The sequence below is a fragment of the Oryzias latipes genome, chromosome 19, assembly GCF_053564925.1.
Source record: "Oryzias latipes strain Hd-rR chromosome 19, Olatipes_Hd-rR_3.1".
NCBI classification, from domain to species: Eukaryota; Metazoa; Chordata; class Actinopteri; order Beloniformes; family Adrianichthyidae; genus Oryzias; species Oryzias latipes.
The window spans coordinates 20,313,224-20,333,604 of record NC_136255.1 but is presented as its reverse complement, the minus strand read 5'-3'; the positions used below and the strand labels follow the sequence as shown (position 1 = coordinate 20,333,604).

Below are 20,381 nucleotides of genomic sequence, written 5' to 3'. Positions count from 1 at the left end.
TCTTAATATATACAGTATACCTCATCCTTGAGTGGTTGTGCACGCTTTATGAGCAGCTGAAACCAAAGTAGATACAATCTCGTCAATTTACAAGTTTGTTTCTCTTAAATTTACAAGAAAAAAACGTGTAAATTTACGACTCAATAGATGCTATTAAAAAAATGTTTGTAAACTTAGACGTCTTGGAATAGGAGCAAGTAGTGCAGGCAGCCACATATTCGTGGACAACCTTCATCACGGAGGGCCAGAAAAACTTTCCGCCGGGCGGGGGGGGGGCGTGCCCGCGAGCGCCTACTGCCCACTCATGAAGTGCAAATTCCCACGGTGGAACTACTCACCACTCTTCCTTGCGATGTGAATCATTGGAACTCACTGCCATCACCGCTGAATCTGCCTGCGGCGTCAAAGTACATTACACTCGGCACACCTCCCCCTAACTGTCCTCGAGGGCTGCGGCCGGCAGGGCAAAAGTGGCGCGCGCAGCCTTAACTTTGATGACCAAGATAAAAGTGGACTAAAACGCTCTGCGCCGTGAAAACTAACAACATTAATAATAAATGTGACGTCTCCCACTTCCCTAAATTAAGTAAATTCAACCTACCTTTTAAAAGATCCTCCAGCCAGCAGGTGCTTGCAGCTTCTCCAAAATGGCTGACTGCAACGTTTCTCCTCCTGGAATGCTTCTCGAATAACGGGGTTTACCAGTCCAAAATTAAGGGGCAAAGGCCAAACCAAAACTGTTTCATGTTTTGTCAACATGATTTAAATATAAAAATCTAACACTGCTAGAAATCAAGTGTGATCTTCAAGATTGTAATATGTTTTGAAGGTAAACATGATTGGTTCATATTAAACAAACGTGCTTAGTATTTTTTAAATTGAACAAGCCCACTTTTCCCGTTTTTTACAGTGCAGTCTCAGTACGTCCAGCCGATGGCACCTGAGCCCTGTCGGAAGAACCACCATGGGTTGGACTCCCGGTCCAGGTTTCTGCAGCAGCTGTGGTTACTGCATGGCATAATGTGGAAACTCAGTCCACTTCAGACAAGGGGGCACCTGAGTCAGTCTGAGACAGTGTGCCGTTAGTACCCCAACTCTGTGAAGCCCTCAGAGCAGGACAGGGGCACTACAGAGAGGTAGAGAAGGATGGATGGATGAATTTAGTCAGTGTGAACAGAGAAAACTGGAGTGGAACTAGTCTTCCAATCACATGATCTCCATGTTTGCTTATAATCTGAATATAAAAACGGACACAAAGGATTTCAATCCGACGTCCAGCGGGACCCCGTCTGATGCCTACAGTCCCAGTCATTATTGGTTCCAGCCTTCCCTCCATTCAGGACCGGTTCAGGGTCCAGAAGCTGGCTGGCAGAATCGCTAAAGACCCCTCTTATCCTGGACATACCTTGTCAGGCTTCTCCCATCACGGCGGCGTTTTAGGACAATGTGCACCAAAACCACTCACCAAAGTCAGCTTCTTCCCCCGAGCTGTCACTCTGATGAACTCCTGACCACTCAGAGAGCACGGAACACAAACATGAACCGTCACAGCGGACCTACTGTTGCATTTTATTTAGTTATGTTTATTTATCCTTATAGCCATCTTCATATTACTTTTTTAAATTATTCCTCCTTTTTTGTTTTTACCCCTTTACACCTTACCATGCTTGGTTTGCACGAGAGTACTAGACACCAAAGCCAAATTCCTTGTATATGCACTGTACTTGGCCAATAAAGCAGATTGTGATTCTGGTGTCTGTTAATTTTACCAAATTTAATGTGAATTAAATAATGACTGGAGTGTGGTGGATTAATTTAACCTAAATCTTGAGCTTGACTCCCACTCTATAGAGATGACCATCTATGGATTATTCTACATGGAACCAGCCTGGATGAATCTTTTTTGGATAAAAAGAAAAATTAACTGTGTGCACTCACGCACGCGCTCACATTGGCTCAGACACCCGCCCAGTTTTTATCTCAACAACTGAAGAACAAAGAAAAGCTCACAAGTGTCCTGTCTGCTATGGCAGAGCTACATCGTGCCTCCTCTGTATTTCAATGTGCTTTTGTGTCCAATCTAAACCATAAATAGACGATAGACAAATAAAAACAACAGTATAAATGATATGGAAAGTAATGCAATGTAGTAAAAATGTAATACAAATTTGTCACAAAGGGGGTTGAGGAAGTACCCAAGCACGAGGGGGGGGGGGGGGGGGGGGCAGGAGGTCTAACAGGTGTATTAACAAAAACTAAAAACCAAAAACACCACTGCAGAGCAGGCACACAAACTCAAAATACTAAGAACTGCAGAAACATCCGAGTAACATCAGACTATGGACCAGCACAGGAAGAAGGGAAAGACAGGACTTAAATACATATAGACAAACGAGACACAGGGGACAACAAAAAGGGTAGATGGGGACCAAAGTAAAACTGGATACAACAAAACAGGAAACCTTTTGAAATAAACAGGACACAAACTCAAAACATGACAGAATAAAAAGAGAACAAAACACACAACCAACTAACATAAATGAAGAATTAGATTATTAGCATACACAGAGTAAACTAAAGTCACACATTCAGCCCATTGACTGTTTAAAGAAAATGGACTGAGGAAGTGTGACAGAGCTAAAATAGTTATTCTGACAAACATAATGGCTGAGTACCATAATAGCAGTAAATTTCAGTAGAAGTCTATGGGATTTTGGCTTCTTGGTGCCACTGGGTACTTCCTATTTAGAACTTGAGGGGGAGAGCTCAGTCCAGTTTACGCATACGGTCAATGATTCAACCCAGTTTGCACAGAATTTTGCAATCTGCTGTGAGGCACTGCCTCTCATTGCAGCCTGTGTTGTAAACGAATGAAAATTTACAGCAATTTTGAAGATAAAAATAATAAACTGCATTAGAATAAGGCAAATTGTATTTATAGCACATTAATTTTTAACATTAGTTTACTTTTTATGGTGGCAGGTGGGGATGATGACCTCACCTGTCTTCCCTTGCTGCATGTCCCTGTGGTCTACATGGTGTGGTGGGACAGACTGCAACACCATTCTGTACATAGTACAGTAGAAACATAAATATTCCATCATTTTATAATTGAATCAATGTATCATTAAAAACTGCACAACAGTTACAATGGGAAAATGTCAAACATATAATGGAAATGTTTTGGAGAGCATAAATAATGTTCTGCTCTCCAAAACAGGGTTCAGTTGAAGGTAGGAGTGAGTTTGTAAAGGCATGGATGTAATTTCAATAACAAATGCCAATGCACAACTTTGTCTCTGAACAATGTTTTATTTTGTGAACTGTTAATATTGCATGTTTTAAAACATCATTTTCAAGAGTCTCTTGCAGATGAAGTTATAATAAATATTTACATTTAAGTTTTTAACACAGAGATGGTGGTTATTCTTTTTTTCACAAATTATGTCTGTTTGGATGAACAAATGTATCAGGGCTTCAATGCAGATGTTGGACTTCTGTGCAGCATATTTATTATTATATTTTATATTGATTAACAATCCAAGTGTCATCCTCTTCCAGCCCACAATGAAAACAAAAGTCTAATAGAAGAATAGAAAAATAGTATCTTAAGCTTTAAGTATAGCTTCCAAGTTTAAAATCTGTACTAATATTAATGTAACAATACTGTTGTTATACTATAAATGATGCATTTTTATTAAACTGAAAATCTACAAATAAAGACAAGTAATTTATATTTATTAAAGTGAAATAATTTGATAATTAAGATAACCATAGGATGACTTCTTTGACTGACAGACACAGTAGTTATTGTAAATTTTCAATACATCAAAACAGTTTACACCCCACTAAAGCCATGGTATCCCATCAGCCCATTGCTTGAGTTTATTCATGAGTAGCTTCAAATTCACAGTAAGTTAATTATGACCCCAGTGTGTAGTAAAAAGATCCTACCTCCGTATGCAAGGCTATTACTACCACCTGATTGCTAACGCAAAACAAACCCAAATGAAAAACCTAAATGAACATTTAAGAAGGGAGCTGGTAAACACATCAGCTCTCTTTAAACTCATTGGATCAGAATTTTGACTGTCAGCAAAACAATGATCAGGGTGAAGACAGATGTCATCTGTCCTGGAGCACTGCTGCTCTGGATCCTTCCTGTAAACAAAGAAGTTTAGTCAAGCTCCTCCTTATCTACAATAGGAAGGTGATCAAGGTGTTCTACCTAAGCTACGTGGGTTCAGATGAAGTGGTCCAACTGAGATGGCTGAAGAGTCATGATAGGACAAGTCCCTCCTGAAACGCGTGGGGTGACCAGGATAACAATGCTGCAGGAAGAAAGTGTTTAGTTTCTCAGCAGCAGAATGCATACTGTCTCTCTTTGACAGGTTTTACTTACAGCTGTGCAGTTGTTGTGTCTCAAAAGACACAAGTGGACATTACAGTGAATGAAAATGGATGAGAAGTTGGTAAAGGTGAACATCTTGAAGGAGAAACGAGCCACTGTGGAGATGCCATTCTGTACCAGCTCAACTGTACCATCATCTGGATTGGGACATCTGTAATAAAAAAAGATAGAAAAAGTAAACAAGACTGATACACAGACGAGATGTTTAAGATAGTTGGTGAAGATAAAAAAGTCATTCTTTACTCTTCAGCAATGAGATCCCAACGAACAGGGTAGTTTGCAATGTTGACTGGTGTCGCCCAACATGAGTCCAGAACAGTGGAAATCTGTTGTTGATCCACACCTTCAGTCCGCACCTCAATGTAAAGCCTTTCATCTACCACCATTTCTATGTTTGTATTAGAGGTGAAGGGGAAGCGGAAGGCTGCGTCCTGATAGGGGGTCATCCTCATGTGATACACACCAACACCAGCTGGAAGCTTCTTCCTCACTACACTGTAAAAGAGACGGCAAAAGTGAGCTTCAAATCAAATGACATCAAATGTTTTAGAGAATCTATAAGTGTCCATCAAATGGCTCCAGCAACCCTGTGACCCCGAAATGGATTCAGCATGTTCTGATGATGGGTGAACAGTCTCTTAAATGGACATAAAAAGCAGACAGTACAATCACCTCTCCAGAGGGTTTATGCCCACATCCATAGACAGGGCCTGGGACAGAGGGTAAGAACAGCAGAAGAGCAAATGGACGTTCTTCTGACGGCTTATGATACTTCCATGAGTATCCACATTCCCCTGAATGGTGTTCTCATACATGAAATGGGTTCCATTGCTCTGGACATTAAAATGAAAAGGGAATTAATGAAGGCAATCCCATTTAGTCAGTTTTGATAACAGGTTAGCCATTAAGTTTTACCCTGAGAACGGTTCCACAAAGATGACCCTCATTGTCAAAGTGGAAAACAAGTCTTCCATTCGGAACAGTTCCATTGCAGGAGCTATCTTTAAGATGGAGAGCACTGGAGTGAAAGCCGGCCTCAAACAGCTGGCAGCGGGACACAGACATGGTCCCTGAGCTGTTTTCACAGGTGATGGACGAGTCTATTTGACACCAAAAGACACAAAAAGAAATTGTTTTACCACTTCAATCTGCAAAGCCATTTATTCCATGAGATCACTTAGGGCAAAAAAGAGTTTAATACAGCGTTACACATCACTGTTCCTGTGGCATTCCTGGGCAAATACAATAAAACAAAAACTCATTCCACTGTCCTGCCTCATTGGCTGAGATGCGTTTTAACGTTTTCTTAAGTCATCGTTCCAAAGAAATTCTCAGAAGACAAAAATAAACAGAATAAATTAAAAAATCCATTGATATATATGGATGCAGAGTTCATTGATACTGTATCTTTCTGTTTTTCATACTTTTAGATGTCTAGATCTTTTAGATCTTAATAAATCCCCTGTCACTACTCTGTTGACAATGCTCTGGCTGCACTTTTAAATTTCTATGTGCAATTATTTACTGAAAATACGACGGAGTATTAGGGCCACCAAAAAAAAAGAAAAAAAAAGTTCAAAAAAAAAAAAGAAAAGGGCCACCAAAAAAAAAAAAAGTTAAATTATGAGATTTTAAGTCGTAAATTTAGGAGATAAAAACTCGTAAATTTACGACTTTTTATCTCATAAATTTACGAGAAAAAAGTCGTAGATTAATGAAAAAACACTGAAGTTGTCCGTTTATCGGAACCTAGCTTGAAGATTAAGTATGTGGAGCCTTTTGTGAAGCTTTATTTCCGGATTATTATAGGTCTAAAACAAAGAGATTCTGAATCTTTTGGCAACTCAAAATCAGATTTTTTCCGTGTAGCAGTCTTTCCGGGGTTCAGTGTCAGTAAAGCGGAGTTTCATCAGTAAAATAAGGAGCTCAGAGACACGTTTGGGTGCAGATGATCGCTGCAGCCTTTATTCTCCTTTTCATTCACATATCCTGAAGTTCATCTGTCTCATTACGTCATGAAGCTGTCATCCGAACACCAATGCGGAAGTAAACAGTGTTACATACAATGAGTTATATCACTAGAGGAGACATCACGTGATTCCTCATGGGAGGAGGGCACCGCCATCTTGGTGAGGTCAAGTTACTGCTGCAGTGCATGCATGTGAACACATTTTTTGCATAATGCCAGTTCATTGTGCGGGTTTCAACTGCCAAAATCAGAAAAATGAGTCCATGAAGGAGGAAGGTATATCATTTCACAGGTAAGTATTTTAATTTTTTTTCTTTTAAGGCTGCAGGGGCTTCATTAATAGAACACATGTTGACATGCATGATGCTGCAGGGCTATTATCAACATGCTGCATGATGTACATTTATTTTGCTGTCAATATAAATGTACATTTTATTTTGCTAAACCTGTATACAGCATACTAGGCTATTTATACAGATTTATACATTTCTGACTCAGTGACTGAGTCAGGTTTCCAATGGACTCAGACTTCAGGAAAAAGTGGATCTTGGCTATCAAAAGAGTTAACTCAGATGGATCACTGTGGTACCAACTAGTAATACAGTCTGGATATGTTCAGAACATTTGTGGAAACAGATTTTGATAAGAGGCCAGATTGTTTTTTTAGGGTAAATCTATTGTTCACTTTTGGACTTCTTTTGATTATTATTATTATTATTATTACTATTACTATTATTATTATTACTATTAAAGCCGAAAGAAGAAGAAGACTATTACTATTATTACTATTATTATTATTGACTTATTGTTGGGTTTTTCTAAATAATTTAAATTGCATGTCAAAGAGGTCTAAAACTTCTAAATGTTTAGAAATGAATTTTAAAAATTCTTTCTAATCATTTTTTTATTTGTAAGAAGTCCTGCAACAATGCATTTTCATTCAAGTTTGAGCTTTTAAGGCTGACTGTTTCTCTTCTTTAACAACAAATTATGTATCTATATATACATTATATACATAAAATATAATATATTTGTATATATGTATAAATATATTTAAATCTAAAAATATATACAGTTTATAAAAGCTACTTAGACACCACTTAAATCAATGGAAATCAATGTCATGTGGGCGTCGTCGACCTCACCAAGATGGCGTCGCGCTCCGCCACCGTCGGCCAGGCTTCTAAAGCGGGCGTGTCTCCTCTAGTGATATAACTCATTGGTTACATACGCCCCCTCCTGCAGATGAAATGTCCCGTTTCAGCATAAAACAATAAAGAGGAATGAAAATTGTCTTTTATATTAGCTTTAGAACATTGAAAATGCCAAAAAAGTGCTCCTCCTTTTGTGTGACGGAAGCGTCACACAGACGTAGAGTTCTTGTCTTTGGTGGAGGAAGAAAGGATTCAACAAGCGGACAGCTGCGGGGAGACCCGATGGCTTCATCGGGCTGCAGAGATCCTGGAAACCAACCATCAATAAATACAACTTTAATGAATCGTAAATCAAACAAATGAGCTTCCAGACATTTGGAACGTTATCAATAAACATTCAGCTCACCTGTTCAACAAAGTTTAGTCGGTCTGATCTGCTGCTGCACGGCATTCACCTGCTGCTATGCATATATTCACTTCCACTGTAATCTCCTAAAATTACGAGTTTTTATCTCCTAAATTTACGAGATAAAATCTCGTAATTTTACTTTTTTTTTTTTTGGTGGCCGTAATTTTTTTTTTTTGGTGGCCCTAATACTCCGTCGTACTGAAAAAGAGCTGCTGAAAACAATTTTGTTGTGCACTGCATAATAATAATAAAATATTCTGATTCTGCACAGTCTGCAGGATTGCATTCTGTAGATACTGATGCTATAAAGTACCATGACACTGAGAAGTGTCATCTCTAGTATTCTTGTCATTATTTGGTGCAATCACCAGAAAAAGCTGCTCAGCATTAGATCACGGACGCCACCTGCTGGCCTGTTAACAGTCAGAGCTGAACATTTTCATATCAGGTTTTCTGATGTCAGATGACATTGATAGAACAATAGTGCTGGGCATTAAAGTACAGTAAAAATTCACCCCTGATCAAGCCATTGACCTCACCGTAGCTCTCATTGTTTGGTCTATGATGGTGCTCATCGCAGAAGCAGCCGTACTCTCCATTTTTCTTCCCGCACCACTCATGTTCTGCACAGTTCAGCTGTTCACAGGGATCTGACAAGGCTGAGAAAGTGATAGGTGTTATTGTCTGCATATGGTATAAGGACACATCATAATAGTAGAGCCATACCACAGTGTAAAGCAGGGCGCCATTCTGGGATGTTCAAGCCTAAAACAAGTTTTCTCATAAGCTGAAACTGCAGAACACAGCATGCCATTGGCTGGAGAGTAGAGACAGAGATCATAGACGCAGGAAGAGAAAAATGGCTGTGGGTCAGAGTGCAGGTGACAGGCGCTGAATGGACCACTGGTGTTGGTGATGATGCTGCAGAGTTCAGAGTATTCTTGTGAAAAACGACAGTGTCCATCTTCATTTATTTCATCAGTGGATCCACATCTGGAGAAAAATTACAGATGTATAGTCTGATACAGCACCAATAAAACACTGTGTTAGGAGTGATTAGAAACAGAATAGTTAGAAACTCCCTTTTACATTTATACTAACTTTTACCTTTTATCACATTAATGGCTTAAACTCGATTCACTATGTATTATCATCTCAAAATTATATTACAGTGATCCCTTGATTATCGCGGGGGTTACGTTCCAAATAGAACCCGTGATAAGCAAAACCCGTGAAGTAGAAACCTTTATTTTTTTTTACAATTATTATACAATGAAATACACTATTATACATTGAAAAGAAAGAACAAACCATTTAACAGGCTAAATCAATTGTTTTTTTAAAGAATAAAAGTACTTTAGAAACGTTTTTTCAACAAATAACTTCTGTAGTGTGCTGTCAAATAATAATTTCAATCATCGATAAGAACAGAAGGCTTTAAATTGCGGAGATTAGCCCCGCCCACTGCGACCCGAGTGGATTAAACGGAGGAAAATTTAAAATGATTATGAAAAAAATAAAAAAGTACAGTGGGACAGATAGTGACTCCGGTCTTCTTTTTCACTGCTCTTCATACTGAGCCGCTGCATCCTCTGCAGCGTTTTTTCCTTTTGAAGCCCGCGGTGCAGCTGCAGGTGTGTTTGTTCGGGAGAGGAACATAGTGATAGGCAGTTGTTGTCGCTCTTTTTTCTTCTTTGCTAAAGATCCTTATACACCGACATGCCCCCATCGATTATGTTGGAGAACTGTAATGAACGGCTCATCAAAGGGTCCCATTCTTGAGCTACTCGCTGAGTGACTTTTTAGCCAATCAGAATGCAGAACACAATGCACAATCCAAATCCGTGAAGTAGCGAAACCGTGAAAAGTAAACCGTGATATAGCAAGGGATCACTGTACACTCCAGACAGAGCACAACCAAGACTATTGTCTCGCAAACATTCCTTTAACATCCTCCCTTTTCATCTTTGTGTGTTCTGGTGTATGTTTTCTGGCAAATGTCTGTGATAACCTCAGAGAGGTCTGACACTTTAGGTGCTCTGACCTTCGAACATCTAGCCTGCAACAGTCGGTGGGTGGGTTTTTCACACCATGATCCATCGAATGAGGTTCTGAATATGCAAATGCAAGGTATATATGCCAAGCCTTTTTCTGAACTCCTTTGTTCGGACTTTTGAATGCACCATGTTTATCTGTCTGTAACCCTGCGTAAAAATCTGTGGTCTTTGTGCGGAGTAAACTCACAAAAGATAAGTAACTGTCTCTGAGTCGTTATTCATTTATTTCTGTGTGCAAGAAACTGACGGGGTTACGAACTAATACAATACAGTCCTTTCTAGACAATCCAGTTTCTTCACACACTGTATGATGGTATGATGCTTGTGCTCAGAAGCTCACCCTGGCTGACTGGTTGGTGACTTCCAGCTGTGTCCAAACTCAGTGTCATTTTGGGCGAGTGTGCCACTCGGTTTCACTTTATCATCTGAAGGATCTCCGTTGAAGTTCCCACACATCCCACTGACTTTATTCTGATAGTGCTGACTCATTCTGACCAATAGAGTACTCTGGCCATCAAATTGGACAATAAGGTCAGCTGCATTAAAGACTATAAAGCCTTCCTGTGTTGACACTTGAGCTATGCACTCTCTGCATCTTTAGAGAAATGTATGTCCACTGATGACACAAAGGACACATGGTCATTGCCACGGTGATTGTTGGTGGCTACAACCTCAAACTGGGTGTGATTGTTGCCATGACTCCCAGTCTCAGTAATGATATAAGAGCATGTTCCCTGGAAATGAGCCAGGGCGCCACCGGATGCAGCGGCACAGTGCACAACATCAGAGGCAAAACATTCACATCGCTCAGAGCAACCATCTTTCAAGATGGTTTCCATCTTTCCACATCATAATAATAAAGCCATACCACAGTGGAAAGCAGGAGACACAGGTGTGACCACAGTCTGTTCCACACAGCTCATAGTGACTGTTTGCTGGACAGTAAATGCCTTGAAGGGAAAACCGATCAAATGAAAAGCATAAACCTTTACATCTAAAAAACAATGTTATTTGATTTATAGTTTTAAGGTCCCCTCAGATGAAAATCAAGTTTTTTTTTGTTTTTGACATGTACCTGTGGCATTTTTCTTATGAAAGAAAACAAATGTAATAAAATAAAACCTTAATTATTTCATTTCTGAGAATTTCTCCTTTTAAATCGCTGTCAATCACAACGGTACATGCACATTGCACAAGCTCCCTGATTTGCCCCATCCAGCGTGTAGCACATCAGCTCAGGTGTGGAGGAATAGAAGAGGTCACATTGCTGCTTTCAAGTGCGCCCAAGGCTGGATTTTATTGTTGGCGTCACGTATTTAAAATTAAACTTAAAGTTTAAGTCCTATTAGCTGCCACACACCTAGTTTTCCTAGTTTTCATGGGCTCATCAAAGTTTGTGTGTGTGTAATTCTTAACAGCTGGGTCTGGTACACACATTTGTTTTGTCATTCTGCACATTTTTCAAAAAGTTTCAATTTGGAACCAAAAATAAGTCACTTTAAATGTTTTCTTTATCGCTACAGATAAGCGTTTTAACATTTATGCCCCCCCCCCCCCTTGTGTCAAACTCATGCAAGTTCGAGTGTAGAAAGAGGGATCAAGGGCGGGGCTTATCAGCTCAGCATCCATAACTATGGTCGTTAGAAATAATAGTTTGGGCGATACATCGCAATAGTTCATTTGGAAATATTTGCATTGATTCACAACACTATCAGGACGATATTTAAGTAATTATGTATGAGCGTCCTTCAGTATCTGACTCGTTATCCAATTTAACCTACAACTGCTAGATGCCAGCATCGCCCACTGAGCCTCTTTGAGCAGCTCTAAACCACGCAAGACCACTACAAGGTCTCAGCGAGAACCAGCTTGTTCTGTTGTAATGAGACATGAACTACTTAGTTTTAACTTGGGATAGTACCGAACCAAAAGTCTGTGCCATGTTGCTGCCAGTTACATATAAAAACGCGGATTGCGGTGCTTCGCAGATAAAACGAGTGAAGCAGTGCAGCTGCACCGTGGCTAAAGCGCGTAGCATCGGCCAAAATGCAGACTGGCATGTAAACAAAACATCTTAGCTAGATTAAAGAAACTCTCCTGCATCCTCTTATGCTACCTCATCATCCCTTTATTGTTTCTGGAAAGTAATGTTTTCTCACCCCTTTTTTTTTTCTTTTGAAGCACCATTCAGACTCCTGAACCGCTTAAAAGTACTGGAGAAGTTGGAGAAGTTACATTAAGCAATGTTGAAAATGAACAGCACTTTATTTCCCCAATTAAACTTTTAGAACCTTATTGGTTGAGGCACATTCATTCCATTTTTTTCTTGTACTGAAATATATTTTGTTGTGGAAATCAGATAATGTTGACTGTTCCCTTTCCATGTTTTAACTTACCAAAATAAAAGCCCTATAAAATTGTTTGGGTAAAAGCAACTTAGAAATGAGATTCAGTCGCAGTGCTTAACATTGTGATCATGAAATTCAGATAGAGCTTTTTTCAAGTCATCTTTAAAAAAAGAAAATGAGTTCCGGTACAATATCGGTTTACGCATCATATCACCAGACTCTTACCAATACACACCCCTAATTTTTAATGTTTCTGCGTGAATCTAAAGTTAAAGTTTGGGAAAAGTCTGATCAGAATAAAACCGAGTGAAAAGTAGTATATACAACTAGTATAGTCACTAGGAGGGAGGTGAAGCGCTGCACAGGTTGAGGACTTGTCATCTCAGATGATAGAGATGTGATTACCTGCACCCATGTTGTCCAGTGGAGCTGCAGAGTGCAGCTGAGTGACAGCAACGTTGTTTTACTAAAATGTCAATTCGTCCTGACATGTTTGTCTCTGGTGATGTTCTGGCCTTTACTGAGGGAGTGGGAGCTTTATATAAATCAAGCAGAGATCTTCTCTGATGTAGTAGGTGGTGTCAAGAATCTGCTCAAATCTGCGTTGTCTTCATCGCCATCTTGGTGAGGTCGTTGGCGCCCACATGACAATGATTTCTATAGCCTTTGGTGGCAACCAAGTAGCTGTTATTTTATCTATTTATATTTATACAGAGATATAATTATTAACATAATATATTATATATACATAATTTGTTGTTAAATAAGAGAAACAGTCAGACTTAAAAGCTTAAACTTTAATGAAAAATGCACAGTTGCAGGACAAAAAGTTTTACAAATAATTTTTTAAAAATAATTTCTAAACATTAGAAGTTTTAGATCTGACATGTAATTTAAATTATGTAGAAAAGCCCAACAATAACTCAATATTAATAATAATATACCAATAGTAAGTCAACAATATGAATATATAATACATAATAAACCAATAATACATAATATTAATACATAGTGATAATAATACACCAATAATAATACATGATGATAAAACATCAATAATGAATAATAATAAACCCAGCAGCCAATCGAAATTTAATTTAAAAAGTCATATGAGTGATTGAAAGATAAAAGACCTCCTATTCTTATATTAATAAGGGGGGGGGGGGGGGGAGTAATGTAGTTGGTCTCTTAAATGCTCCTGAAGCACATCTAAAGTGAAGTGGAGTTCCTTTTTTAACTAAAGCATTCGTATGCTCGGTTTGCTGATGTTCTCACCACAGATGTTTTCAATCAGCAGCAGCTTTTAGAAGTTCTACATGTTGAAGTTTGGTTTAGATGCTGTGATGCGTTCATGGTCATCGCTGGTGGTTCGGTTGAAGACCAAAGACCATTTACTGGTTTTGTGTAGATATGCAGATGAAAATGTGTCATGAACACAAAGCACAACAACTTCTTGTACTTTTCCCACAACAATTGAAGATGTTCAGTAAATCCAGACAGCCGTGGCTACAGTTATCTCTTCATTCTCTGGTAGAAACTCCTCTATCTGGACTTTGTCTGTCTCTGCAGAATTCTGCCTCAGCAGCTGCACCTCTACCCTGACCTGCTGCTCTATGACCACCGGCGTCAAGGCGGAGTTTGGAAAGCGGCGGCCAGTGTTGATTAATTTAAATTATTTTGTATATATATATTTAATAAGACATTGAGCATTGAAACTGATCATTTTAAAAGGTGTTGAACTTTATCTTGGTGTTTTTTTATTCATTTTCATTACTGACTGAAGCTATTCCCTGCTTTCTTTCAGCACAGAAACTCGGGGGTGTCACTGGCAAAAATGCATCTCACATCTGAGCAGAAGCTGGATTCTGACATTCAGAGTATAATAAGATAATATTAACTATAATAAATAAGTTTAATAGCTATCCATTTTGAGCAACAAGAAAATGGATTTGTTTCCACTGCTCTCATAGATTGTCATCCCCCCACCCCAGTCAGCCCTTCTTCAGGAGGGAGGCGCTTTGGCTGACACAGACTGGGTTCATCATAACGGATGACGGTGATATTATCACCACTGCCCAAGTCGTCCGGGGGAGCTGCAGAGTGCAGGTGAGTGACAGCAACGTAGTTTTACTAAAACTTCAATTCGTCATAGTTTGAAGAACAGAAAATAGGTCTGATTGTGTCCTCACTGATTTCCAGGTGGAGCTGAAGAGTGGAGATCGGTTTCATGCCACCATCAAACATGTGGATGAGGAGGCCAACATCGCCCTCATCCACATTAATTAATCTGTGAGAATGTGTGTTCTTCCTCTCCTTTTTCCCCTTTCCTTTCTTCTTTTCAACCCACTTTACTTTAGAGTCAGTTCACAGCTGTGGTTGTCTGAAGGCACTACCCAAAACACGAGAAAAAGCAAATCAACTTTGCTCATTCCAGTTGTCATATTCAAAGTATTTAATCAGCCCCCAAAAGTTCTCCCACTTAAGATGAGAGAGGCATTAGAAAAAAATATGGACCACGTGGTTTGTATTTGAATAAAAACAAAAGGTCCTCTAAGCTACGTTAGACGAGTCAAAATGGCGGCGGCAAGACAAAGTGATGCATCGTCATCGGCTTCAACAATAGGTTGGTAACCCAGTAAGATATAAAAAATTGATTCTAAAATATACAACACACTTAATTGTGAGGTATCATTTCAGTGAAAAATTACAGCCCTATTTGAATGATTTTGTTCAAAGTGAAGATTTGGTAAAGTGCGCCTACTGCTAGCTTGCGAACAAACGGTTGTTTAAGGAACGTTAATGCTAATAATACATATTTCTAAGGCCATTAAACCGTTTATATCATGGAAACGTACAAAAGAATGAAATTTTTAGCAAGTTTTAGTCCTTTATCATTAATATTTTTGATCGCTTTTTTTCCCACAAATAGCGGTTAAGTGGTGGGCGCGTTATTGTGTTACCGTGACAACGCACAGCAGCCAGTTGCTGTTTTTGAGTAGAAAAAAAAAAGTTAAGAAACTACATCTTAAAGAACTGAAGCTTTTTTCCTCCCCCTTTTTTAACTCCCTTATATGGTGATAATATGGGCTTTACTGAGGGAGTGAGAGCTGTATATAAATCAAGCAGAGATCTTCTCTGATGTAGTAGGTGGTGTCAAGAATCTGCATTGTCTTCATCGCCCTCCCACTGCTTCCCCTGCCCATTCTGCAGTTCGGCAGCACTGCTGCTGCACGGCCAGGGGAGTCGGTCCTGGCCTTCGGTAACCCTCCACATTTACCAGGAAGTGTAATCATAGCTTCCCCCCCCACCCCCACCCTACCCCACTCCAGGGAGGACCCTTCCCCTTTTTAGGGAGAGGGATATCATCCCTGACATTGTTGACGCATCAACACCAGCGGTGGTGACCATATACGGGTTCCGGAGGTAAGTGCCTGAACCTCTGTTCACTGAGCTGAAGGCTGGCTGTAGTGATGGGATGTTGAAGCCTCAGCTGTGTTTACCTGGACAAAAGTAATCGGAATGAAGGCCTGATCAGAATAAAAATGCGTCATGTAAACATTCATTTTAAATGATTGATCTTTATGCTAAGTCTCTGATGATGTGTTAACAGAAGTATACTAGTCTAGTGTACTACGGCTAAAACATTCAGTACGGCTAATGGAAATCTGAGGAGGCGGAATTTACCTCATTTATTATTATTATTATTATAGTACTTTCAGAGGCACAGATGAGCTCCTTAAGGAGCCTCTATCATGTAAATACACTTTTTGAGTGTAACATCCTCCTGAGAACCAAGAAAAAAAAGTGTCTTACAATTTCTGTTTTTGTGTGATTATCTCAATGAGTTCTATCACCAGAGGAGACACGCCGCTTGGGAAGCCTGGCCGAGCGCAAAGCCATCTTGGTGAGGTCGTTGGCGTCCACATGACTGCTTTATAGCCTTCGGTGGCATCTAAGTAGCTTTTATTTAATTTGTATATATTTATACATAAACATAATTATTTACATAATATATTATATATACGCACATCATGTGTGTGGGTTTCGAGTGAACAGTCTGGCCTCTTATCAAAATCTGTTTCCAGAAAATGTTTTAAACATAGCCAGACTGTATTGCTAGTTGATACCACAGTGATCCATCTGAGTTAGCTCTGTTGATAGCAAAGGCCCACTTTTTCCATAAGTCTGAATCCATTGGAAACCTACAAGAAATGTTCAGTCACTGAGTCAGAAATGTATAAATCTATATTACTATAATATACTAATCCTAGTATACTGTATTTAGGTTTAACAAAATAAAGTTTACATTTATGTCGACAGCAAATTATACGTACATCATGTATCATGCTAATAGCCCTGCAGCATCATGCATGTCAACATTCATTCATCTTCTTGACCGTTTATTCCCTTTCGGGGTCACGGGGTTGCCGGAGCCTATCCCGGCCACTTGGGCGTAGGCAAGGGATGCCCTGGACTGGTCGCCAGGGTAGAATATCTTCAACCACACACCCATTCACTCTCACACTCACACCTGTGGACAATTTAGAGTTGCCAATTAACCTATGAAGCATGTTTTTGGACAGTGGGAGGAAGCCGGAGATCCCGGAGAAAACCCACGCATGCACGGGGAGAACGTGCAAACTCCACACAGAAAGGTCCCCCATTGATGTTGTGTTTTTCATGTCCCCCAGCCGGGACTTGAACCGGGGCCTTCTTGCTGTGAGGCAAGAGCGCTAACCACTGCGCCACCACTGGACCACATGTGTACTATTAATGAAGCATTAAAAGAAAAAAAATTGAGTACTTACCTGTCAAATGTTATGCCTTCCTCCTTCTTGGACTCATTTCTCCAATTTTGGCAGTTGAAACACGCACTATGAACTGGCGTTTTGCTAGAAATGTGTTCACATGCATGCACTGCAGCAGTGACTTGACCTCACCAAGATGGCGGTGCTCTACTCCCATGAGGAATCACGTGATGTCTCCTCTAACGATAGAACTCATTGATTTCTCTCTTCATACTTTGATAGAAACTCCTCTGATCTGGACTCTGCAGAATTCTCCCCCAGCAGCTGCACCTCCACCCTGACCTGCTGCTCTTCTTCCCCTCAGCTTTCCCTCCCTCCGCCCGTATGGTCACCGTGGGGGGGAGCCGTGCCTTCAGCCACTCGGCTCCCAAACTCTGGAACTCTCTCCCCCCAGACCTTTGTGACATCGACTCCAATTTTTAAATCCAGACTATAAATCCATCTGTTTAAATCTGCTTTCCCTGATCACAAATTTCAATCTGATTTTATCAACGGTTTAAACTTATTATTTTCAACATGTTGTGATATTATTGTGTTATCTTCCATCTGTACAGTGTCCTTGGGTGTCCTTTTAAATAAAATGTAATCTTATTAATCTTCAAAAAATTGCTTTGACATATTTTTATACAAGAAACGGATCATTTCAATAGTTTTGAACTTTATCTTTGTTTTTTTTAAAATTCATTTTCAGTTTAAAGAAAATGAAAATATAAACAAATCTGGGCTTTCTGTTCATTTATAATTTGTAGATATTTCATGAGGCATTCTTATTTTTTATGTTTCAAAAACATCCTATGACACGCAAAAAAATTGATCATTTCAATAGCTTTGATCCTTACCTTGGTGTTTTTAAAAAAATTAATTTTCAGTTTAAAGAAAATTAGAGTTTGTGCTATTTTCCACTAAATTGTCATATTCACACCTGGTCCTACCCATCCAATAGTAACCATGACAACACAAGAAGCAGGTAACCTACCTTCTTCTTCTTCTTCTCCCCTATCAGTACTGGGGAGACAGGTTGTGTTAGTGTTGGGGTCAAAGGTCAGAAAGTGATCCTTGGTGCCTAGCAGCTTCAGCAAGTCGTGACCGCCGCTCTGTCCCCTGAACTTCCTGTCAAGCACCACCCACTCAAGTGTCAGCGTTTGCTCCGACTCCTCGACAATCACCACATGGATGGTGGGATCGCTGCCAAACCTGCAGGACGAGGTTAGGGTTAAAAATAAATAAATAAGGAGCTGAGTCTGAGTGAGCAGCTTTTTCCCATAACTGATACAGAAGGAAGTGTGGGATTTACCCTCCGAGACTCCTCCTTCCCTGTGCACCTCACCTGGTCCAGGTGGAGGGGTCCTTTCCCCTGACCAAAGCTGCTGTCGCTCTGCCAGTGAGGAGGAGGCGTGGGAGACACGAGTCATTCCATGAAATGTTTTTCCCTGAGCTCTCCATGTTTGCACAAACCTGTGTCCCAGTTGTCTGCACATCACAGCCACGTTCAGGTCGTTCCAACCCGAGTGCCTCCCAGTCTCCATGGAAATAAACCTCCACTCGCCCTTCTTTCCTGCTGCTGCTACCCACCAGCTGCACCAGGGGACCTGGCAGAAATAAACCTAATTCATATTCATGTCTGATCTGGAATTCCTTTCAGGAAAACACAGTTTACATTCAAAAATCCCATTTTTTGATACAGTTTTGATCCTGAAGTACACACCTGTGGAAGGTGAAATGACCGACACCTCCTTGTTCTCCTGAATGGATCTCCCTCTGCAGAGAACTCCATCGTCCTCACTGTGGGAGCAGTCACAAAACACAATCCCACAAAAAAAGATATTTTTAAGACTAATTTTTATTTTGGCAACATTTCTAGAAAGGAATACATCATTTACTTTTAAAATATGCATTCATTTTGGATGTACAGTTTGTTTTTCTCCAAAAGGCTCTGATACGTTGTAGAATAAGGAAGGGTTAATGGCCGACAAAGTATGCATTAACCGGTTCAGGCGTCCACGCCGTGCGTTAAAAATTGATAATGCATACTTCGGCTATTAACCCTTCAGCCAATCAGAATCGAGTATTCACCTGGACCATGGTATAACATTAAATGAACATTTCTCTAAAAACCATTAAAACCTTCAGAATCACTTTACCATGTCATGTTACAAATTGATGGTGTTTAGAGCACAGATAGGGAAGATGTGGTATTAAAAGAGACAAAAATCCTTAATGTGTCTAGCTGTGATTACCAAGTTTTCCCATTATTTACTAGCCGCAAAACAAGGCGATCAGCTAGACGTAAACTATTAATAACTTGCTCAATTTTAAGTCTATTGGGCTACTTTTTTTGTTTCTGTGTTCATAATTGGAAACTTTTATCATTTGTGACCACCAAAATGTATCTCTGGACCTTAGAAATTTGTAGCTTGTGGTTCCTAGACTTAAACAACTTCACTTTAGCACAGATTCGTTCACACATTTTTTCCTCTTATTTCTTTAAATAACCAAGTAGACCCAATAAAACATGATCTTATAAATAAAAATGATCATTTATTAACTTGGAGGCAGCAATGTGTATTTTAGGCTCTGTAATCATATGTGATGACTCTAAGCCCCGCCCCTCTGCTGCTTTCCCTCTCAGGGTCAGACACCTGTTCACGTCATCTGCAGCTGCAAGTTGGTCACCCCACCCCCCGCATACTTTCCTCCCGCGTTTTCTACACAGAGAGCGTGTAAAACATGGAGTGATATTTCTGCCACCATGTTGCACACAAAACTTTCTAAGTTGCAAGTGAAAATATTAAATATTTGCTTTTCAATAATATTTTATTCGGCTTTGACATGTAATTTTTTCTGCTTTCGAAAACTTTTTTTTTTTGCTTTCAAAAGCTTTTTTGCGTTTGCAAAAAATATGCGCTAGGGTGCTACCTCTGTCGTCGAGGGGAGGGCTGCGGCCGGCAGGGGCAAATTTGGCGAAAGTGGTGGGCATTGCCTTAACCTTGATGACTACGATAATAAAGAAAAGTGAACTAAAACGCTCTTCCCCTTGAAAACTAACAACATTAATAAATATGACGTCTTCTACTTCCCTTACTTAAGTTGTTAGAGTCAATTCAACTTACCTTTCACAAGTTCCTCCAGCCAGCAGGTGCTTGCAGCTTCTCCAAAATGGCTGACTGCAACGTTTCTCCTCCTGGAATGCTTCTCGAATAACGGGGTTTACCAGTCCACAATTAA

The 20,381-nt window shown here is 39.8% G+C and overlaps 1 protein-coding gene across 1 annotated transcript; it reads right to left on the bottom strand.

Annotated features, from left to right (window-relative positions):
* Positions 1–3,301: 3,301 nt before the first annotated feature.
* Positions 3,302–20,359, bottom strand: LOC105358102 (pancreatic secretory granule membrane major glycoprotein GP2-like). Its single transcript, XM_078937432.1, has 12 exons — positions 20,267–20,359; positions 18,862–18,938; positions 18,612–18,745; positions 18,484–18,531; positions 18,133–18,350; positions 8,483–8,602; positions 5,327–5,511; positions 5,084–5,244; positions 4,655–4,906; positions 4,403–4,562; positions 4,229–4,331; positions 3,302–4,161 (listed from the first exon to the last, which is right to left on the bottom strand). The coding sequence occupies exons 2-12, from the start codon at positions 18,928–18,930 to the stop codon at positions 4,070–4,072; spliced, it is 1,542 nt and encodes a 513-aa protein (XP_078793558.1). The 5' UTR covers positions 18,931–18,938; positions 20,267–20,359; the 3' UTR covers positions 3,302–4,069.
* Between the last annotated feature and the right edge of the window lie 22 nt (positions 20,360–20,381).